Source organism: Aplidium turbinatum, chromosome 1, assembly GCF_918807975.1.
Source record: "Aplidium turbinatum chromosome 1, kaAplTurb1.1, whole genome shotgun sequence".
NCBI classification, from domain to species: Eukaryota; Metazoa; Chordata; class Ascidiacea; order Aplousobranchia; family Polyclinidae; genus Aplidium; species Aplidium turbinatum.
In genome coordinates this window covers 22,720,739-22,745,070 of record NC_137472.1, presented here as the reverse complement: position 1 = coordinate 22,745,070, position 24,332 = coordinate 22,720,739, and the positions used below count along the sequence as shown (strand labels likewise).

The following is a 24,332-nucleotide window of genomic DNA, read 5'->3' as shown; positions in this document are numbered from 1 at the left end:
AAAAAAAGTCCAAGGACTTTTTGTTCACTCTGTACTACATACATTACTCTGTACAATCTTTGTCCAAGAGTTTCACGTAGTTGCAAACGCATTTGCAACAAAGGCATGTTTTTGACAACTAGACATTCCATATTTGATAAACTTTTGATTTTACTCGGCTTTAGGAAAAAGTCTGATAGAAGTATTAGTTGCTTTTAACCAGAGTGGCCATTTCTTTTTTTTAAACCAAATTTAGCTTTTTTGAATTGCATTGGCTGAAGAATTTGCGTTGGGCATTTATGAACGGTTTGATACCTTGAGTAAATGCAGTTAGGCCTTTAGATGATTTTTTTTCGCATCATGTCCCTTATACCTATTATTCCACTCAATGGTCACAATTTTTAAGCCAGTCAACATTAGCAAAGATGTTCAAAGCAGAGCTACCAGTTTCGCAACTTTTCTGCATGAAATCGCATTATCGTATAATCTGTGTTCTGAAATCGTTAATCACTAATATCGCCCTGAATAAGCAAAACGTTGGATGCCCTAAGAGCGCTTTGTGCTCCGGTTCCGTGATCTACAACAGAAAGGGACACAAATTTCGTTGTTCGTCGACCCATTTAATTCTGCGACGGACTGTCTGAAAGCCGCGCTGGTCTGTTACGGCTACGACTGAGTTGGACATGATTGGTCTTTGTGAAGAAGATCAGCTAAAACCTGTTTTAAGGAAAATAACCATTGAGTTATGGAAAATATCCCAATGTCGAACGGGGCTGCACTTAAGTTAGTGTCAGTGTTCGAGTTAACATAGCCTACGTCTGTGAGTCTGTCATGACATCATAGCATCGATCTGTTCTGACTGACACTGCATGTGAACGAGTTGCTTTGATTGGCAACAACGAAACACAAACCAGATTTGAAGAGGATAGTTCAAGACAAGGATTGTCAAAATTCCCACTTAGTATTGCAACAGGCATAACACTAAATGGCTTGTAAATTTCTGTCAATTTTATGTCTACATGTAACATGTATAATAATTTAGTTCAGCAAAGGTATATAATGTTTGAGTGAGGAAGAAACAGAACGGCATAAATATGTGCTACATGATGCGAATATGGTTCTTTGCGGTTTGTTAAGCAAAAAATGAGGCTCTTAGCCTCCGACTGGTTGGCCACCCCTGTTCTATGAAATATGGAAGGCCAGTGCTTGCTCACCAAGTGGCATTGTATAATACCATCCTGATGGAGCGCAACACTATAATACCATCAGGATGGAGCGCAACAGCCTTATTGGTATACAGTTATGATGTTAGCTTATAGTGTTAGCTTTGATTTTTACTTTGCCATTTTATGAATCGATATATTAATTAATCTATGATGCAAACAAAAAATAATTGATTCAGGTGTTAAAAAGTCCTAGTTTGTAAAACACTGATACAGGAATTGAAACACACAGGAATTGTAAAACACTGATACAGGAGTTAGTCCCAGCTTATCAAGCTCACGGTTAATAGACCCACCCGCTTATAAGCCCAATTTGGCCCAGTCAGGAATTACTAAATGTATATGAGTGGCAGAGAATCGCCCCCAGCTTAATAAGCCTCTGTTACCTGCCGCAGCAGTTGTTATGGTAACCACAGGAGATTGAGCAGTGAATGTAAGGGAAACTGATTGAACGGAAGAGATTGATTGAGGAATTTGAAGATGTTGTGCTGATCCGGAGAGAGACCGAAGAGTCAATGCTGCTCCTCCAGCCTGTAATGGTTAATTTTATCGTTACCATCTGCAGAATAATAAGTTGAACTACAAAAAAATTGCTAGTGACCTGGATTCTGTGATTTAAACAACTATTCTGAAGATGGGATACGATAAAGTTAAAAAGTTACAATAAAAAGAGGTTAAGTAACACAAGCACATATTAGCAACGAAAGATTGAATGTGATTTCGTTTACTCCACGCAATGTTTTCCAGTAAACCTCGTTTCAATACATTTAGCAAAAGAAAACTCACTTTTCCCGTTTGCAGCTTTGTAGCAGCAGCTTGCACAGATGACTGGCTCTGGCGGCGAGCGAACGCAGAGTTGACTACGATGCTATTGGGGCCGACTGATAAGGGGATGGCAGTCAGTTGGTTCAGACCTTGGTTGCTGACTAAAAGACATCAATCAAAATTAAAAAAACATCAACTAATTAGTATTTATTGTTCAACCACTAAACTTATCTTTTTTAGAGTAATAATAATATCACTTTAAGCCAGGGGCGGGCAACTTCTCCAGTCGGCGGGCCTGATATGGGAAAATGAAGTACTTGGCGGGCCGGATTCATGAATCGCTACATTAATTGCGTATTTATCTACTACCTAGACAAGGAATAAATCGTATTTAATGTAATGTAAACTTGAAGTTTAAAGCAAAGAAACCAAAAACAGTATTTAATGAATTTATTAACAATTAAACGTTCTTTGAACTCTGGCTGCATGTCGGACGTAGAAACCCTCAGTAAAGACTGCACGTGAACGTCAGTAAGATTGGATCACAGCTTTGTCTTGTTAATGTTCATGGTCGAAAACGTTTGCTCGCAAATGAATATAGAATAGACCCGAACCAAACAAGTAGTTTCGTGGCCATCTTTCTCAAGTTGGCAAACTTGGACTCATTCAGTGACGCATAAAATTTGTCAGTGCTTTTGGATTGGAATATCTCTTTCAGGGTAGAGTCTCACTGCAAATTAATTAATTCCAGCTGTAGAGTATCCGGCACCTTTTCAAAGTCAGTTGTCAAGGGTGATGACAAGATATCAAACTCAGCAGAAAGTTTCTGGAAGTCCGTAAAACGACGACCAAATTGTCTAGTGCAGATATCATATTGGTGTACTTCTGAATTGTCATCATCTGGGGTGCCATAGTTTCGAGTGTTGGAAAGTGTGTTGTGATATTCTTATTGAGCTGGCGAAAAAACAGTTTTAGCTTCACTCTGAATGCCTTTACTGTTGAGTACATTTCGTCAGCAAAAGTGCCCTTTCCTTGAAGTCTGGTGTTCAATTCATTCATATGACATCAAAGAGATCAACTAAAAACGCCAGATCTGATAGCCATTTGGAATTTCTGAGTTGAGCATGTTCTGTGTCTTTCTCTTTTATGTCCAAAAACCGTAATATTTTCGTTTTTAGGTCCCAGACACGTCTCAGAACTTTCCCCAAACTTATCCACCGTACAGCAGTATGATACGAAACATCAATGTGATCCGAGCCGCGTTCTGATCTATTTTTCCGGCTTGAGACTGAAGGAGATTCTTACAAGAGACAAACAAAAAGGATGGAAGGGCCCGTTTATGACCGAACATAACATGCTCGTCACTTGACTAAAAACCGAAAACAAAAAATTAAAGAACTAAAGAATAAATAACAGTCACTATTATTTGACGTAGTAACCAAGTAGTGGGAGATTGCGGCCGCGGGCCACATTATCATGTAAAGACCGAAAACTGTGTGTGGGCCGCTCAAAAACCCGTCGCGGGCTGGGTCCGGCCCGCGGGCCGTATGTTGCCCGCCCCGGCTTTAAGCTAATATAAATAATAGAGCTTCGGTAGAGAGTTTGTGTTGTTAAACCATAGGCATACGAAGCCGAGCAAAGTGATCAAGTTTAACATATTCAAGTTTATTACATTTACAGAAACACAAAACTACGCAACATATTAAATATCGAACGTTTTCGACATCAAAAAATGTCCTATTCAGGAATAACATATTATTATATACAATTTAATTACATCTGAATACAATACAACGGTTCATTAAATCTATAAACAGGAAAAAACAAAAACTGCACAGTACTTCTGACTAGCTCAAACTCAACGATATAGACTCTGCGAGAATCAAAGGTAACTGCATCAAAAGGTGTTGAACAGATCATAATTTTAAAATACAGAGAGCAAGAAAGATTTGCCGCAAGGGCGCAAGCATACAATTGTCCGTTCAAAGGTGGATTGTTACGTTTTATGTACAAGGCTTCTAAGTTATTCCTGAATAGGACATGTTGTGATGTCGAAAACGTTCGATATTTAATTTGTTGCGTAGTTTTGTGTTTCTGTAAACGTAATAAACTTGAATATGTTAAACTTGATCATGTTGCTCGGCTTCGTATGCCTATGGTTTAATATGAATAAAGGTGTAAAAACGCGTGGCAACACTCCTAGAATAAATCTTAATCTTTGCTTTTTAGTAATTTTAGCTGCGTTGAAACAAAAATACACATTAAAAAGTATGTATTCGTGGGAACAAACCTTGCAGACCAGTCTTTCCAACCACAGGACTTCCCCCGACCACCAGAGCCCCTCCAACGCGCTGCGCCATCGTCGTCACACCTTGTGGTATATTAGGAGTGAGGGTCACTGCTTGAGGAGCCTGTATTGCCGTGGCTTCATTTTTCTTCTGACTTGCGATTCTCTTCACACGATTTGCTGCGACCTGCCAATCATTGAATAAAACAAAAAAGTCCACCTGACACCAGTTCAATAAAAAAACAAAAACAATAACCAATTACTGAATATGAAACAAAATTTAAACCGCGTTAATAAGCTACAAAATGAAAATCATGCCATTTACGTCTCCTTTGTTACATTTTTATTTACAGCTCAACCGGTGGTTCCAATATACTTTTCTGTATAAACTTTCCTGGGAAGTGAATACGATCAACTCAAGCTACTTAGTTAGTTTAATTCAACGCCATTCTCCAAGCAACCTGCATCGGGTGAAGCGGCTTGTCATAGTTGATTCCGCAATCGTGAAGTATGTTGGTGTGTTTCGGGTTGCGTTGAAATTGGCCACTGCTTCCCGAATTTTTGGATGGAGGATTCCGTTTATTGCAGATCGTCTTACAAGCGTCAAATCTAAGAAATCATTAGTAAAAGAATGCTCCAACGGGGCAAGGTGGAATTCATTAAGAAATTGATGGTAATAGTTTATCACGCCTAATGCAATGAAAGTAGGTTTCCCCACATTGCTTCAACCTTCAATGCCCAGGTTAAAGCGGGAGAGGAAACTGAAAAACAAACTTGTATATTAAAACTTACAAACGTCAATGATTATATCAATTTTTGAACAACAATTAGTGGGATTATTCCATTTATGAATCACATAAAGGATGCCTAGGAATATGTAAAGAAGGGGATACGAAAGCTCTAAGCGATTGCTTTATTCTCACGACACTACCAGGGCGGTACTTCGTAGCGCGTTCAACATGCGTTTTTTTTAAATTGTTTTGTAGTGCAGCTGGTACAGTCAGCTACAGAAGACAGTTAGCAGATATTACGTAGCAAACATTTAAAAAATACTTGTTTGGAAAGACAGTTGAAAAAGTTACCAGTAAACTGCTTTTCTAAACAAAGCATTTGCAGTAGGCTAGATGTAAAGTCAGTATACGGGTGGTTGAATCAACAAGTAGGCTAACTATGAGCATGCAGTAAATATCCTGGCCTGATGCTAATAGCGCAATGCAGATTATCATAACAAGATTTATTAAACTACTATCGGTAACAAATATATTTTTACCATAAACAGAAGCCCTTCTGTTGTCAGACGTAGTAAAGACCTTTGTATTCCCTTCTTTAGATATCCCTGAGGATACCATCACATTTTAAGGGCTGACACTCATTTCAACGTACGGTATATACTCGAGTATAGGTAGAGATTTTTGCAAGTGATTTTCACCTCAAAAAGCAGGGGTTGACCAATACAAGGGCAAGATTATGTCTCCATAACGGTTTCTTTGCATGACCTCTTATCACTCGTTTTTGATAGGCGTCAGCAAGTGCCGAATTGAACAAACAAAATAATGAATTGCGTGAGCAAAAAGGTGCCGTGCAAATCTTTGTTGATTACAGAAATCAGCCAGCAAAGCACTCGTTTTTTGCGTTGATTCTACACGACTGTAGACGTTAAAAAAGCGTGCCCAGGGGCATGACGTGAAACGTATAATTCGACACATGAGTATTCGATATTATTAAAACAGATGGAAAGTGCTGCCTTGAAAGAACAAAGCCATTGATTTCAAACAAAACAACGCCAGTAAAATGCGCGATAAAGACTGCCACGATAACAAGATACGTGAAGTTACCGGTAATATGTGAGAACCATAAGCACACGAAGCCCAGCCACGCAATCAAACTTAACATATTAAGTTTATTACAATAATATTTACTAGAGATGTACAGATACCAATATTTTGGCCGATACTTTAGTGTTACAAAAAAAAGCAATTTTGGTATTTGCAAGGAATTATATCAAATGCTAAGTTTTACCTTATTTGCATAAACTATTAAAAAAAGCTTTGAATTGGCATAATTTATTAAAGATTCAAGAATCCAATCTCAACCGCATTGTTGTGTCATAATAGTAGGTTTTAGTAATGAAAGGTCACCGTGATTGAGGACTGGGGTATAAGGGAAGAAACATTACATGATGATTGGAGTTTCTGAAAAATTATAAAGGGTTTGCACAAACTCTCCAAATAGGCTATCATAATTGATAAGATGTAAAAGGTAAATCAATAAATGGTCTTGTTGCGCCTAAGCTGACAACCTCATCTTTTACTGATCTCCGGAGCTGAGTTAAACCTTAAAAATCATGTCGAATTATTCTTAATGCCCGGCTGCCCGCCCTTATCCAAAATTGTTCTTTGTAATTCCGCTTTAAAGGTGGATTACGAGTACATATGAACAAAAGAATAAATTTTTCATTGCACTTTAAATTGAAAATATATGACGTAATGTCGTGAAGGAATAAATTGAAAATCAGTATAATCACTCATAATGAAAGCAATGGGACTACGAATCCTCACTAAACCAATCCATAATAATTGGTCTTGTTGCACCTAAGATGACAACATTATCTTTTACTGATCTCTGGAGCTGAATTGAACCTTAAAAATCATGTCGACTTAGTCTTGATGCCCGCCCTTATCGAAAATTGTTCTTTGTAATACCGCTTTGAAGGTGTATTATGACTATTAATAAACGAATAAATTTTAAACTTCAATTTGTATTGAAAAATCAAAATACATGACGTAATGTCTTATAAGAATGAATTGAAAACGAGTCCATTCACTAAAAATGAGAGCAATGGGACCACGAATCCTCACACTGAACCAATCAGTAAAAGGTCTACTGTGTCTATTGATCTCTGGAGCTGATGCAAACCTTAAAAAATATGGACTTATTCTTGATATGGGATTTGATTGAACTTCAAAGTCAAAACGTATTTGTTTACCAAAACCAAACCACTTGCGACGATCGAATTTGTTAATTCATTATTCCATAAAATGTTTAGATGATGTCATGTCATTACGCCGATTCGACATATAATTTCATTCATGACGTCGTATGGATGAAAAACTTTACAAGTTTTAAACTCTGCTGATAGTAAAACAGAAACACAACTGATAAATACAGTATTGGAGAAATTGAGTCTCCTTCACAACTTAAGAATCGAACAACGCAAAACTGCTGAAACAAAACGTTTTGTTTGAGTGAAAGAATCAGTGCAAGCAACCAATGCCAAAAGGTGCGCGCAAGAAGTCATGGGAGTATGAGGTATCAAAAATTCGAACAGGTTGTTATTTTTCCACATCAATGTGACGTTAGTTACTACTTTAAAAAATCTATATCTTAGCTTCTGTAGAAAAGATATGCTGAAGCCATTGGAAAAGATGTGTTGAAGCCAAAGCAGGCAGGACTCAGCGACTCGCATTTTGAAATGCTCGTGTTTTTGAAAGATGCGTAACACAAAATTTTGTGAATACTAAGAATAGCATGACCGGGCGAGTGCTTTTTTTTCATAAAAGTAGTTAATTTGATACTACCCTTGATACATGTGCATTATCCAACGCCGCGTGGTAAACTCGCTGGCTCGGTAGGCTTTCCCTTTCTCTGCTATTGCTTTACTAACGTTGAAGTTCAATTCAGTGGCAATTTGAGAGTAATCTATTCAAACAAGTGTTTTGTTTTCCTGTGTTTTAAATAATATATATGCGGGAATTAAACAATTCTATTTTCAACAAAACGTGAAAAAGTGTACTGGAATGCTGATCAGGGTGTGCACGCTCGTGCAACATAATTGTTAGGTAATGCGGCAGCGATCAAAAGGCAAAGTAAATAAAAGTGAACATGATGTCCACACGAATAGTATAAACGGAAGCCAACTATTCGGTTTGATTGGACTCGAACATAGCATTGCCACGGATTCGAATCGAATTACCTGGCGATCTTCATTGTTATTATCAAAAATGTGCCTAGCAAACAATGTAAAAGGGCAACTTTGCTAGCTGGGGTAATTGCAATGAAATCGCAAACACCGTTTCCTCCAGTTTTTGTGATTGGAAACAAGAAAAAATCTTTTAGGGTTTTACCCAACCAACCCTGTGCATAGTTAATAGTTACACGTATTTAAACCACACGGCACCTGTCTGAATACAGGTTTGTAAACTGGCTGTTGTTGTCCATCGAATGCATCGCGTTCATCCGATGGCACTTTATCATCTTCGTCTTCACCGGGAATTTCATACCTTAGATAAACAGCATGTTTGAGCAGTGGAAGTGGCAATAGCAAACATTTTAAAATGAATGTCACAATAATAATAATTAATCGAATACGTTCGGCAATATCATGCAAAAGCACATTTCCGACCCACATTTTTGTGGTCGCAAAAATGCCAATAAAAGTAGGTGGCGAACTGCAAAAGTTGGAAAGCACTGATTTGAGGAACTGAAAAAAACGTTTTTTATTGTTCCAATGATGTAAAAGTAGAAGAAATGACAGATCTGAAGTCAAAGGACCTTGTGAAAGAGGAATATCAAAAACAATTGATTCCTCATTTAATATCGGTTGGAGCAAACTGCATCTTTGCTCAAATCCTTGCTGTCTGGCTTGAATTTCACCATGTTTTCTGACATTTTGATGTTTTCGGTAATCTGATATGTCAGCCTCGGTGAGACCAAAGAATTCCATCACTCGTTGACTATCCTCAACATCGGTATCAATGTAACAAAAAGAACCTTGCCTTTGTACTTTCAGGCAACGTCGATGAAGTTTGGCAATGCTTGTCGAAAGTTTCAGTTTTCTTAGATGTCACAATCAATAGGTATAGCCCACACGGTAGGCTACATTGCACAAGCCAACACACATTTTGTGTCAGTACAGCTTATAGTGTCATAATAATTCAAAAATCACATCAGATTTTTTGTATCACATCAGTATTTTATGATATCTGAATGCTGTTTTTGGTAAAAATCGACTCCTGATCAATATTGGTACACCATGGCGTTTCAGGGAATTTTACCCTTTTTTTGTCAACAAGGTCTACGATAAAGTCTAAATACACAAGAGATACAAACATAAAATCATTGAAAACATTGAGGTATTCCATGACCTATTTTATTGAAGTCTGGTAACTTGAACCCAATTCTTAAAAGTTTATCTACTAACACTTAATGTTCAACGCCCTTTTTTTACAAGAATACATTGTTATTTCTTTTGTGTTAAGAAGTAGGTTTGGTGGCTGTGCAAATCCCCAATGCAAATTTTGTATTGGGGATTTGCACAGCCACCAAACCTTTTGGTTTTGCCATCTTTTCCTTTTGTTGGTGCTACAGTTGTGTGCTTGTAATATCATTCTCTATATGTTTGCGCCAGCAAAGAAAAATAAAATTGAATAAATTGAATAGACACATAAAAACACGTTCAATTCTACAGAAAACAGGAAATTCACATGTACATTTGGGAAACGTTCCTCTGGAACAAACTTTCGTTTGCATGATTTTCGTGAATGTTGTGAATGGCTTTTGGATTTCCATTGATCTATCGTCTTAGATTTTCCACACAAGCTTTACATGGAGTATGTGGAGCCCATGCTTTGTCCTGATCACCCAGGCGAATGTTGAAGTATGCAAGATAGGCTTGTTTCACAAAATTTATTATTGTTTGCCTTTGGTTAGGAACAGTATAACTGCCAAATATGTAACAAAAAACTTTCCGATCATTTTCACATTTTCTCCTTGAAGATGCCATCCTGCTACTTATTTGCACCACAAACAGAATTAACACCTTGTTAGTATGACAAAATCTGAATATCTAAAAATTCAAATAAGAATGAGTTATAGACAAGTTTCTCATAAGCTTAAATCTCCACGTTCAGCAGTAGCTACGGTGGACTCCTCACAAAACGAAAAAAAATAAAACTGATGTCAAAAAGTGGAGTGGTACTAAACATTCAGGCGAAAGTGAATGTAACCCTGCCTGGTGGTTTATGGACAGTTCTCAGAAGGTACATTAGTTGGATGGTCTAATATAGACAGATGATCCACTAGCCAGAAGGTCCACTATAGTAAGAAGATCTAGGTGACCTTCTTGACCAGTGGATCATCTAGCTAGGGGGCATTCTGACTAGTGCACCTTCTGAAAATAGGTCAGTCACTCCAATGGTCATGCTGTCATCACACATTTCCAAATGTTACAAGATAAAACCATTTCTATGTTTATGACAAATTTTCAAACACTATTGGCTCATAGGGTCTTTATAAAACGGCAACAGTAAGAGACAATTCGGCCAAAAAGCCAATATTACGAGAAAAAATCTCAAAAATCTCAAAAACCTGATGTGATGGGTAAAATCTGAGATGATTTTTGAAATTAGCAGCCTCAATATACCCCAAATCACATCTTACATTGCAGACACAATTTTTTTTATTGGCCAAGCGTACTGTTTTAATTATATACGAAATGTTATTCTCGGTTAGTAATAGTATAGTGACCTTTGATTGCGAAATCTATATTATTTAATGTATTTCTAGAAGATTCTGCATACGTGCAAGACTGGAAGGTTCTCCAACTAGATCGAACCATTTGTCAGGTAGTAGGTTATTATGACGTCACAAAGAAGTTTACGGATGGTAAAACTTGACTAGAACAATGAGTTCTTATGACGTAATATTATAGTACTTTCTCCAAGTTACTGGTCATAACAAACCGGCTCTGTATAAATATGACGTAATTTGCGTAATTACAGTAATATTGAGATTGGGAATTGAAGTTGAAATTATTGAATACGAGTAGATGAGAGTTGGTGCTTTTAAAAGTTGTGATCGAGATTAGAGTTGTATGAGAAGTTGTGAGAAGTACGTTGAAGTACAAAGTACGTTGAACTATTCGACCAGTTATCTAACTGTTTTACGTTTGGCATTACCCAATAAACTACGTCATTAATCTTTCCAAAATCTCTTTCCTGTTAAGAGTTAGAAAGAATCGTGACATTCGACATGAACAAATGATTGTGAATTTGAATCTCACCTCCAAATATTTTGGGTGCAGTCTCTCAAGTGAACTCTAGTGAATAGTCTCAGTTGGTTATTCTTGATAAAAGTACATAGCGCAGCCAAATCAGATAGTTCGCCATCGTAATCTTTTTTTTTACCTCAGACTTAATTACTTTATTTCAAAATTATGGGCACCGGATTTGTTCAATTAAAATCCACACAGCACATTTCCAACAAATTTTGAGGATTACTACAAGCCAAACAGAAACAATATACGTAAATTGCGTATCGTATGGCAACTGGATTTCTTATGATGTCAATCCGCTGATAAAAGGCATCAAGAATAGACCTCTCTGTGCTGAACGGCTGACACAGCTTCGAAATTACAGTCTGTACTCAAGCGCTAGCACCACCACCGAGTAGAACTACCCCCGTTTCAAACTTGTATGTATGATGGTATGATTGCGAAAGTCATGGTAAAGTTGAAAAACAATAAAATTTTGAGATGGTATGTTGAACTTCAACAGTATAAATATCTATAATATAGTTTACCGAACAAGAAACGTAACGTGGCACCCGATACCTTGTCAAGAGCGTGATGTGCAAGTTTGTCTTGCGATTATTTGTACGATATTCATACGAGTCTTTGCCACCCTGGCATAACAAGAATGTATCACTACATCAAAACAATGAATCTGCCTTATTCGTTCGGCGAGATACGTATATCAGATTGCAGCGTCTGTGCTGAAACTAAATCTCGTTTCCATAAACCAATTTAAACTCCGCTTATAAAAGCCACCCAGCCTATGGAGCACCTAAATATTGATTTTAAGGGTGAGCCATTTCAAGGGTTAGCCACAAGAAACAAATATATGTTGACGGTAGTCGACAAGTATTCAAGGTTTCCGTTTCCTTGTGCCAACATGAATGCCAGCACTGTTATTTCATGTTCATCGCAATGGTTTTCTTTGTTTGGCCTTTGCTCATATATTCTTTCTGACAGAGCATTTATGTCAAACAAATTTATATCGCTTGCGCACAGCAAAGAAATATCTCTAAGTAGAACTTCAATATACAACCCTCGCTGTAACTGTCAATGTGAAAAATATAATTATATTATTTGAACCGCAGTGCAATTTGCATTAAGAACGCGCGATTTACCGATTTCAAAGTGAGAAAGTTTTTTGCCTGACGTATTACATTCCGTACGTTCCCTGCTCTGTACTGCGATCAATGTGTCACCCTACGAACGCATTTATGAAGTTTTGTCGCCGTTTTATGCTGGGATCATCAAGTCCCACATGGCTCAGTACTACTGGTCCTGATCTTTTGAAGTGCCATGTTCGTATGAGCAAATATGAACCTGTTGTAGATGAAGTAAAGTTAATTCATGCTACTCCAACGTATGCTTATGTGAGATTACCAAACGGTCGTCATCCTACTGGTTTATTGCGTCATGTCGCTCCAATGAGAGGGAGAAAGGTATTCGATAACGGCGTAACTGATTCTGACCCTTCTTATTTCATTACTGATCAAAAGGCCATTTTTATTTTGACGTAAAAAAATTTTTTTGACTTTAATTTTACCAAATTTTGACTTTATTTTGACCTAACAAAATTGCTATTTGTAGAGGGCACAGTTCTTCCTTGAATTGATACCAGTTACCCAAACATAATATTTTCTCGATTTCAGACCCAAACGCAATATTTTGTCGAAAAGTCAAGGTGTTTTATGGATTATAAAAAGTGCGTCGTGTTTTTTGGCGATAGAAAAATCTCGACAAATCTGTCTAACTTTTGCTGAAGACGATTTAGCTTGCATAGGCATTTTTGTATTACAGAATGTCAGTAGGCTATTCCTAAAATCCAAACTGTTGATCTTCGAAAAGACCACGTTTGTGAAGAGGAAGTGTTTTATAAAATTTATTTAAATACGTAACAATAAATAAACAATAGACAATTTGCGATAAAAGTTACTGCTGATCCAAGGGGGCATTGTGACATATTTCCTGCTTTTATGAGTTAATATGGTTTAGTTGTGTCGCAGTTCCTGATTTACAATGCTTCCACGAGGATTTTGACAAAAATTATTTTCAAGAAACACAAAAAGTTTGCCAAAAACCATTTTTGACAAATTTTGACTTTGTTGTCAATTTTGACTTTATTTGACCTATAAACTTCTTAGAAACAGTCCCCTAGGTGCTGAAAACAACTTTATTCTTTGATTCGTGGGTAGACGAGGCCCTTAAAATTTTTTGACTTTACTGACTTTTGCGGGCCCTAGTGATCAATCGTACAATGATGAAACCGTTGCAAGCGATTTACCTGTTGATACAATGCATCACAGCAATGTGAGAGGTACTGAGTGAAACACCGAAGTTGATTATTATTTTGAAGCTAATCAAGAGCCTAACGCTAAAGAGCCAATTCTAAGGCCTTCTTTCTGCCTTAGGCGCCCTTCCAATCGTTTGATGTATAAACGATGCGAATGCCGATGATAATAATATGAATGAAGCAAATACCGGCTTGAACTCGATTTCTTGGCATGGGAGAATGTTGTAGATTACTACTAATCATTCTTATTTTGCTTAACCCTCTGATGTAAACTCTCTGTAACTCACTTTTCAGTTTCTTCTTTGGAGTAAGTGGAATTTTCCCTTCTTCGCGTGGAACTATCACACTTTCAAATCGGTGTTTGCATTCCTTTGGCGAGCGATATACGCATCCAACCGCGTTGACCAGGTCAGCCACGAGATGCCAATTCGGAGTGTGAGCCGGCATCAGCGTCACAAGAGAAAGAGGCATTTCGAGCACTTGCTGCACAGCCTGCAGATAGAACAAAGCCAGTCATCGGACAATCGGCTACTGTTAAAGAAAATTTTATAACAAACAACTTCAGAGATTTGGTATTAAAGTTAGCTCTGTACAAATCTCGTCGTGATTACGCGATATATGCCAGACAGTGGTTTTCAACCTTTTGTGAGCAGTGGCCCTCATACAGAAACCCTCAAAGGCCAATTTCATTAAAGGCCTACTAAATGAAAATTTCAAACGGGAATTAAGCATTAAAATGCGTAAACTGAACACTCAAGAATACATTTCATAAAAATTAATGAAAAAAAAATTGTTTTCAATGGCGCTGGCAAGGCGCAAAGTCTAGTGTTTCATTTATTTTTTACAAAATGACCAAGAAGTGGAAAAACTGCTTGAGAATACGTCACCAGCGACTAGCAGTAGCTGTATCAAAAGTCTTTTCGCGCGTTGGTTGGAAAGTTCAGAGGTGTTGCGTTCCAAGAATTTTCACATTGATTCAAGGCCTGGACACGTTGAATCCATGTAAAAAATGCTGATTACTCCACGCCTTCTGAATTGCCTAGCTGAAATCGTTTCACATGCCTGTGTGGAATTTGCCTTCAAAAACTTGTTTTTTTACATTGATTGAAGGCCTGAATACGTTAAATCTATGTAAAAGAGGCTGATTTACTGTTTGAAGAACAAGATCTGCCATTTGAAACTCACGCAGTAAAAACTCTTGCCCGATCAGCTGATTGCTAGTCGCCAGTGACGTAGACTGTATAATCGCACGCTTCGCTGCTCAAGCCCATTCCCGTTTTGAAAGCCCAGACAAAAGCACGCGTGAAATGGTGATCAGACCGCAATGGGGCCAAATTTTTTTCAAAATCGTTTTATGGTAGCATGTTAAACACAAAGAACGTGGAAAATCGCTAAGTCATGTTTTTCCTTTAATACGACTTTAATAAAAACTAATATTTCTCTCAAAGTATTACGGTGTGTTATCGTACGATGGTGTGGTAATCGACATCTTAAATGGGAGCCTAAGAAATACCAAGCCAGACACAATGCAAGCCAACAATTTTTTCAGTAATGCAACTTGCAAAACAAGCTCGTTGGCTCGCAGAATCAGAACCAATTCGATGGATTTTTGTGAAGTCAAGTGCGACGTAAGCTCGTTCCATTTTTGAGTTTTTTGACATTTCAAAACAGCCAGTTAATTTTTTTCTGGTTGAGATATATGCAAAAGTCGTAAACCAATTATACAGTTGGTTTGTGACGTTTGGCTTCGATCATTACAGCTGGCGCGAGAAACTAAATTAGTCTCGTGCTTGCCACCAGATAATCTCACATTTTTTGTAAGTCACATAATTAATTTTTGACTACGTTGAGAAATTCGATGAAAACCAGGCAGTGCGCACATAGTAGCCTGGTTCGTGGAGTGATTATGTCTACAACCAAACTGTTGGGTGTGAAAGAAATGACGCTGATCAAGGAAATAGTAAACTCTAGAGTACATGACTTTTTCTAAAATTTTGAGAAGACAGAGAGAAGAGAAAGCGGCAGTGCACACAGGTTTCTGCTATACAGCTTTTCAGTAACGGCCTTTGCTCGTGACATCCATAGAACGCCAGTTGCCTCTAGGATTTCGGTAGAAAAAGCTATGGTATATGCAAAGATAGACACCACGTTCACCTGGAGAAGCACCCAGTCTTCATTGACTATCCAATCAAGATGCGACACGTTTGGAACTGGAGGCTTGCTTGAGGTAGCGTTATCTGCCGATCCTGCTGGAGATGTATCTGAAACTTATGATGAAAATTGTAGAAAACTGTTAAAAAGGATCAAAACCAGGAAACGCCAGTTTTTAAAACCCATGAAATGTTGTATGCACGCTATTCAGGGTCGAGAAAAACCTGTTCTTTTTTTTTAAAACCGGGTTTTTTGGGTTTTATTTAAAAAAGATGCAAAAAAGGTAGATTCATGCTTATTTCACCTCAAATACTACTTTTTACCAATGAAGTGCCTCTCACTCACAGTACATGCTGGCATAACTCAATAAAATAATGCACTAGGGCTGTTTAACTATGAGGCCTTCTTGCATAAATGAGTTTTAGTGTAGTACAAAGCGGCATTACTTGATTTTTGTGTACAGAAATATCCATTTTGTTTCCAATTTATCCTTGGAAATTTCCTTCACAATCACATCCTTAAGTCCTAATTTGAAATTTGTTTTAAGTACCTTATAGTACTTTGGTTCATTTTTTCAATTTTCTAATAAAAATTGGACAAACAAGATGTTCTGTTTTTTTTTAAAGTGGGTTTTAAAAAAAAAGCACCCGGGTTTTTTTGGGTTGGGTAAAATACCAACAACCCTGATGCTATTGGTATTTGTCTTAAAAATTGATCATATATATACCAGCAGGGACTTGCGCACTTTTGTTGCTTCCTGTCAACGTAGTTGCCTTCGTTGGCTTCGCCAACTTCAATTTCAGGGGTTTATCTTTCTTCTTGAAGACCATTTGGCGGTTGAACAATGATTTGGGAACTTTAACATCTACGCGAGGAATCTTCCGATGAAGAACCTGTGAACCTAGAATAACAACTTTCCAGTTATTGGTAAACATGTGTGTGTTAGAGCAGAGGCTCTTAAACGCTTTGGGCTGCGCTCCCCTTGAGGTCACTTGTAAAGTTTTGTGCCCCCTTTCTCGTCATAGTAATAAATCAAAACTTTACATGTTTTAGAATGTAAACAATATTTATTTCCAATCATACATACAAAAAATGAAAAAAAATAAGTAAAACACTATTTGCTTTTCCCGCAAATATGAAGAACGTAGAACTTGCTTTTACGAAACCAGCAGTTTAATTTGTGTCTGTTAATAGTCTGCTTTAGTAATCTCTCTCACGAAGTCTAAGTTTTATATCAGTAGACAATAACGTCACAAACAACTAGGGTTACAGAACAGTGGATTTAACAACAACCGCAAGAATAGGCGTCGGAAAGTCAAAACTAGGTCATAGCAATAATCGTGATAGAAGGTGGTAAGGTATTACCAACCTTTCTGTTCACGACTTGTTCAATACAGTAGGATACTAGTCAACCGCGCTTAATCGGACTGTATTTCGCTGGTCCTGAATCTAAACCGAATTTTCCGTACCATTTCCCCCGCTTAATCGGATCATCCTCTCACCAAAAATAGGTTTATGGTTTACATTTTCCACATGTGTTTTTGCGAGATTACACGTCAAGAGTTGATGTTGGGCATTGTGCGATGTTCTCCCAAAACTATCAATGGCAAGGTTTCCAGATACTTTTTTATATTTCCAAACCAATTGCAACTAAATAGCCCAAACCATTTAAAAGTCGAAGTAAGCCCAAAAGTAGCCTACAATTTGAAACTTTGTACAAATTAAATTTAACTAGAATTTTAACTAGAAATATTTATTTTGTGAAATTTGATTTGAAATGCAACCAAACGAAATGAACCACCACAAAACCCGCGACTGCTAAAATTTTCATGACTGGTAAACATTTTTAAATTTAGTTTTGTGTAAGCAGCACAGAGAAACACGGGAGAGGAGTTCAAGCTGCACTAGACGAATAATAGCAAAACAAAAACGTTATAACACGCAAAAACAGTGTTCTCCCAGCTTAATTGGGCCAGTTTGGCTGGGTCCCGATGTGGTCCGATAAAGCGGGGCTGACTGTAGTGCAAAAGCCTACCAACTTTGCAACCCTCACTCCCAGTTTAAGAACACCTGTGTTAAAGGATATCGTACCGGTAGCGGACGACCGCTCACCTTGCTCTTGTTTCGGTCGCTTCCGTTCCTTCTTAACAATGATGTCAGAGAGTAAATCCTCACTCAACGGAGTTTGGGAATAAAGAAGATATTCACAAGGGTCAATGTACATATCATCATGCGGGGGTGTTGGGGGGTACCACGTCTAAATAAACAATCATTAAATACGCCGAGTACGTATGGGAACATATAGGTCGCATGACAACACCAGTGAGCTAAAAATTGCACCCATGCAACACAACAAAAAATGTTTAAATGAAGACATCTTCATCTTCGGACTGAGGAAGATTTTTCCGAGTCTTCTTCTTGTATTTCGCATACTTGTAGAATGCGCTTTGAATCACTGACGTCGACTCGGTAACCGCAGTACAAAAACTGCATCAGGTCTTGCGAATTAAATCGAAAAACGTAGCCATGGCAACTACTCTAATCCACATTCACCGACCAAGCTAGTAAAATTATAGGCCCATCCCACACAGATGACGACAAAACGTTTCAACTAATTACAATTTCTCATATCCAACCAATACCCCTATCCAGAAACTGGGCTACATTGAGTGGTGATATAACTTTAAATCTTTGAAAATGCAAAGGGTCTTTTCAAATAATATTGTAAATTTGTATAAAATAAAGCCTCGACGGAAAATTGCACGCATTGTTGAACTTTGTGTTTTTTTTCTTCTTCTTATTGACACTTTGTTATGTGTGATAGCTCACATTGTCTCTTACTGACCTCAGAACAATTTTTAGTAAAACTAAGCCGTTCGCGTTCAGACACTTTACGTTGTTTGGATTCGTGTCTCCAATCTGGAATAAATTTCAAAAGCCGCGTTTCGTTTTTGAATAAACTGCGATTTGGCCTCACATTAAACTCGTAATTAGGTCAGTATACAAAACAGAAAATAGGCTAACCTAGCTAACACCTTAATTAAATAACGTTTTTCGCTAAAACACGTTGTTTTCAAGTGAGTTTTAGAATAATAAAGCACGAAAAGCAAAGTACAGTCGACTCCGCTTAATTCGGACACCGGATAACCCGAACAACCGCTTTATTCGGCCAAAATGCTCGGCAACAAAACAAAAGTAAAAATTGCACGTAAAAAACTCCCGTAAATTCGGACAATTCTCCGCTTAATTCGGACACAGGTTCGCAATTCCTATCGTTAAGTTATGACACAATAAACAGTACTTCGTTCGTTTTAACACACCATGCAATTGCATTATGAGTTGCGTTGTTTGCCTTTAGGCATGACCATGAAATGAACAATTGATTTTCCGCTTAATTCGGCCAAAAGTGAGCGGAACCAAAGTGTCCGAATTAAGCGGGCTCGACTGTATTGAGCTTTTTATCATTCAGTCTGTTTCTCGGTTTTATGACGAATAGTCAGACAGGTGAATAATCTCTTTCGGGCTCCACTGACGTGGGTTGATTGTAAGCAAGGTATGATAATGCCTTTCAAGTTTTTTATTCGTAGCTTAAATATACATTTCTTTTTTCACAATTGACCAGGTTGACAGAGGTTGACCTTGGACTTTTCAATGATTTCAACCTCAAAAGTTTCATGATCTTCTTCCACATGACCGTCAGGGCTCTGGGGATAGAGTCTTTCTAAAATTGATTTTACCAAAGATGCAATTTTGGGCTTCTGGATTTTGTGTCCATATGGGTCTTAGTAGTCATCGACGTAGCTGGAAGACTTTGAATATTTAAATGATTGAATCAGTTTTGCATTTCCCGTTTCTTCCAATCCTCCTCCAATCTCTCCTGCAGACCCCTACTAATCTGTGAGCCTAAGTTTTCCAGCTTCTACATGGTTAACGTAACCACTTTTTCAACCAGATTTAGGTCCACATTTTTGTTGCAAAAGTATTCGACTACTATTTCAATAGAACCACTTTACGAATTTAAGTGGCTCGTAGAAACGGCAAAGCATCTTGAAGAAACTATTCCGCCAAGTCTTGAAATCAAGCAAGAGTCTTCTAGTTTTCCAAAGAAGCCATACTGTGAGGTTGTAAATTGTCACCATTGCGCACCGAGGATGTTCTAAACAACTTCACTGCCTTGTGGACTTTTGCGACTGTTGTCTCAATCTCATGAGCTAATACAGTAGAACTTGGATAACTCGTCACTCTAGGGGAAACAGAAAAAGTGACGACTTACGCGAACTGACGACCAATGCAAACAGCCAAATTTTGCCATTTTTGTTGCATTAATTTCATGGTGCTCCGCGACCTAATTAAATGCGATAGTGGTATTCTCCTTTTTGAGGTGCTATTCTTACCAGATTCATAATCCGCAATAATTTTTTCTGAATTTTTTAGGAGGGTGTTCAACGTCGTCCTTGGTAGGTCTTGTTCTTCAGAAAATTTAGTCTTGTTCCTAATTTCGCCTTCTTTGAATTTCGTTACAATTTCATACTTAGCTTGTAAGTTTAAGCACTTTACCTTTCTCTTCGTCATCCTGCGTTGCTGCAACTTTTGTTTACACGAAACGGTATTGTCGCAAATGAATCAAGGTGCGTCTACACGACGACTGTTTTCTTGCTTAAGCTAGCCAAACTTCTTGTTTCTTTAAGTTAATCGCAGTTTGTGCCGCTTACTTTTAAGAAAATGGGCGAGTAAGCGAGCCGTTGAGAAAAAATACGCTCCAGAGCGAAAAACTGGGCGCTTAAGTGAGTTCTCTTGCTTAGAAATGTTTTTCCCGCCAAAATCTCAGGTCTCCTCTCAGCTCAGTATCCAGACAGGGCAGGGCGGTATCGTTAAAGGATTTTGTTAAGTTTTGATTCCAACCTGTTCTTATTAATGTTGCGGGCTGAACTGGTGGTGACCGTTTTCGAAACAGCCCATAGATAGCACAATATTTTCCAATTTCAAATCCAAAACAGGATCTCAGCAGAAAACCATTGCCGTTGCACACCGGGTAATAAAAATAGCGGAGGAATGATCTTGCTGGTTGTTACCAGTCACCCACGCTGACACGAAATTCTGTTTCCAACATTTCAACCTCACTGAGGTGTCTGAATGCTTCAATAAGCAGTAAATTGCGGGTTTGCATCCTTCGCTTTTTGCAGCATTTTTTACACAACTTCTGGGAAGCCATGACTGAAAGACTGCAACAACTTCAAATGCCAGCTTACACCAACTAGAGAACAGTCAGTTGCTTGGTCTACTCTGCTGTACTTTAGCGCGAACTGCTATGCTTTTGGCGCGAACTTTTTAAAACGTGACGTCATTGAGGATTAGATACTCACGTGACCGCGATTCAAGCGAGCACAATCTTCGTCGAGATTGCCAGTGTAGACGAAACGAGCTCACTAGCTTAAGCAAGAATTTCTAAGCAAGAACACTTTCTCGTGTAGACGCACCTTCACGCACGTGGTGAACAGCGCTTCTCTTATCGGCAACAGAGCACGTGCGCGGTGCTCGCACACCCGCAATCGACCAGACCTACATACTCCACGCATGTGCGTCTGGCCCGATAGAGTGTGTGCGTGCACACGTCTTAGCGCAGTAATTTCTTCTCGAAAGAGTCTGTAAATGCCACGCCAGCATTTGGGTGGATGACAACTTAGACGAATTTTACGTCCCAGGGGAAGAAAAACAGTGACGACTTAATCGAATTGACGAATTATGCGATGACCACTTAACCGAACTTGATTGTGTACAAAAGATAGGCTTTCTGCCGGGACCTGGCAATCATTGACGACTTGGGCAAACTGACGAGTTTTCCGAAGACGAGTTATCCAAGTTCTACTGTATATACAAGTATATGATAGACTATACTCCATAACCCTTGCAACAGTGCCTCCGACTGCACTTTTTCATGATTTTACACTTTAAATTGTAATATTGAACCAACGTGATTCTGCATTGCGAAGGTAGCAGGAGACAATGTTGTATGAGGCTATAGCACCTAATTGTGATAAATCAGTATAAAACAAAGAGTAAATAGCATGAACACTCAACATTGAACACTGAACAGCCTGACCAAATCATTTAAACCTTTTTATATCAAAATTGTTTTCACATTTCTCTAGAAGCCCGGGTTCGAAACATTAGTTTGGATCTCTGCGGTTAGCAGGCATTCGCTGGGTTGGTCAGAAATGAAACAAACTGAACTGAAAAAGAATGGAAAGCATTGCTCGACAGTTTACAGCCAGATAACATCAACAACATAACTCACCGGCATCACTTCCCCTGTCAATTCGTCCACGAACATCTGTGACGTAACAGTGAATAGTTAAACAATAAAAATTTACTCAGCACTTTTCGATCACTTGTTGGGCACAGCACGAATCGTCAGCACGAAAAATACAACGTTGGCTACATTCAATATACCTGCATGGCCGTTTTGTTTGTCCAGTCATCTTTTGTTTATACTCTCGTTTTTTCATTTCGTCGATTCAACATCAAGTGTTGAACCGAACTATTATGTCCTAATCACTCGAGAAAAGCAAACCATGCAAGACTGGAGCTGCACACACAAACCGCATCCCACAAACAGCGGCTGTGGTTTCTTTCACAACGTCACGTCAAAACTTTCTGCGATGTTACCAATACGGTTTATACAAGACACTACTTTCTTAAAATCAATTAGCTTGATTGAATTTCCTTGGCGGCAATGTCGCAACGATCCATCGAATTGGTTGCAATAAATAATAAGAAAATTGTCGTCATTGCAAGTTATGTTCGCTTACCACGTTCACTATAGACAGAAAAATTTACAAACTTTAAGTTCAAAAAGGAATCTATGTAAATTGTTGTATTTTGTTTAAATTTATGTCAAAGCATTCTTTCCAAAAAGCATATGCAAGTACTCCATTTATTTTTAAGGAAATTTGACGAAAGTGGCTCACACAAAAACTTTTTCCGATTCCTGATACGACGACATAATTCAACTTATTACAGCATTATCAACTTCTTCATTCGAAATTGCATCCTAACTTTGTCATGTTGAATACACGCTCACGAGTAGGGCAACCAATCTTTTACTTTGTAATTTACAAATTTCGTCCTAAACCTTCCTGCGTTCACATCTCGCAAGCAACATACAACGTATATTAGATACGGTACACGACATCTCTGGGTGAAACCCACTTGGGCGAGAGCAGGGGTGCATTCCTAAAATTTTTTTTGGGGGGAGCTCTAACACTTAGCTGTGTTGTTATAGACAAAGTATGTATAAGTAATCGGTGTAGGTTAGCCAACAAAGTTTACCTTTTTTAAAAGAAAACACTGTTCAGTATGTTTTTACTTCTGAACATTATGTCGAAAAACAACCTATGCTAAGACATAGCTTGAAGTACAGAAAAAGGTAGAAGCAGCAAAACGTGAAAACGTGGTTGAATCCGATATAAAATTATAAGTTTGAAATTTGGCTTGGTTGCTACACTGCAATCTCCTTTGCTATTTTTTTACTGCGTAGGCCTACACTTGAAACTCGATTTGCATGAGCTAATTCCAATCTCTTAACTCAACTGTAAACTTATTTGTATGAGCCAATCCTAAGCACACTTGCAAAAACATTGACTGCAATAGGAAAGTAAGGAAATGCAATTCTTGAAATGAGCGCTTGTGGTTGCAAATTTGCTATAGGCTACAAGAACCAATAAGCTGCCAATGTGACAGTTACACTAAAATCTCATTTAGTTATTAACGAACAGTTTAAAAAACTCCAATTACAGCAAAAGCATATTCCAAGTTGGTGCAAACGAGATTACACAAAACAAATAGCCTGTCTGCCAGGTCTTTGGTTTTATGGGCTAAGTTATAAGCACCACGACAGTCCTTGATTTTAGACAGCAAACAGTTTTTGCAGAGATCTGAGTTCATTCAATGTGGGCAGCTTAGAATGCTTAACTTGAATATCCAGAGCCGACCGATGAGTCTGCAACCACTTCTGAGTTGCCGCAGTGCCATTCCATAAATGAGGAGGTGGTCCATTGATGCTGATGAACAACAATGTTGAAACAAGTGATATGGTCAGCCGTGATCGTAGCGGTGTGATGACCAAGTTCATTTGTGAAAATCCACGTTCGGCTTCAGCAGAACTTATAGCAATCATGTTTAGTACTACGTTCTTGAGCAACTTTATCGTATCTGGTATATGACAAGGATTGTCAACATACAATCGAAAATCGGAAATAGGAGTGATGACATGAAATCTCTCCGCTATATTTCATAATCTCTGCTCCCCTTCTTGCCATGGAACTTCGACTGCAGCAGGCCATAACTCTGGTAGGCTACAATAATTTCCAAGCTCTTCACAGAATTTTCATTGCTGGTGTCCACCATCCTGCTTCCAATGTTGTCAACCAAAGCTTGAATAAACCGATTACGATCAAAGGAAGGGTAGTCTCCACGTCGAGCTTTGAACTGGTCCAATGTTGTGCCTTTAAAGGAGTAGTTTTTTTGTACTTCCGGGACTCAAGTTAATAACTTCATCAAACGAATACT

At 38.3% G+C, this 24,332-nt stretch overlaps 1 protein-coding gene across 3 annotated transcripts in view; it reads right to left on the bottom strand.

Moving 5' to 3' along the window:
• LOC145770140 (chromatin remodeling protein domino-like) overlaps positions 1 to 24,332 on the bottom strand; it is a 169,121-nt gene that overhangs the window by 24,426 nt on the left and 120,363 nt on the right. For all 3 annotated transcript variants that reach the window (XM_082581728.1, XM_082581733.1, XM_082581740.1), the window contains 10 exons: positions 22,060 to 22,095; positions 17,877 to 18,021; positions 16,492 to 16,665; positions 15,768 to 15,880; positions 13,901 to 14,105; positions 8,432 to 8,534; positions 4,716 to 4,863; positions 4,258 to 4,441; positions 1,989 to 2,128; positions 1,589 to 1,733 (listed from right to left, as the gene is read on the bottom strand). In XM_082581728.1, coding sequence (XP_082437854.1) covers positions 1,589 to 1,733; positions 1,989 to 2,128; positions 4,258 to 4,441; positions 4,716 to 4,863; positions 8,432 to 8,534; positions 13,901 to 14,105; positions 15,768 to 15,880; positions 16,492 to 16,665; positions 17,877 to 18,021; positions 22,060 to 22,095 — 1,393 coding nt within the window. The remainder of the gene's footprint in view (positions 1 to 1,588; positions 1,734 to 1,988; positions 2,129 to 4,257; positions 4,442 to 4,715; positions 4,864 to 8,431; positions 8,535 to 13,900; positions 14,106 to 15,767; positions 15,881 to 16,491; positions 16,666 to 17,876; positions 18,022 to 22,059; positions 22,096 to 24,332) is intronic.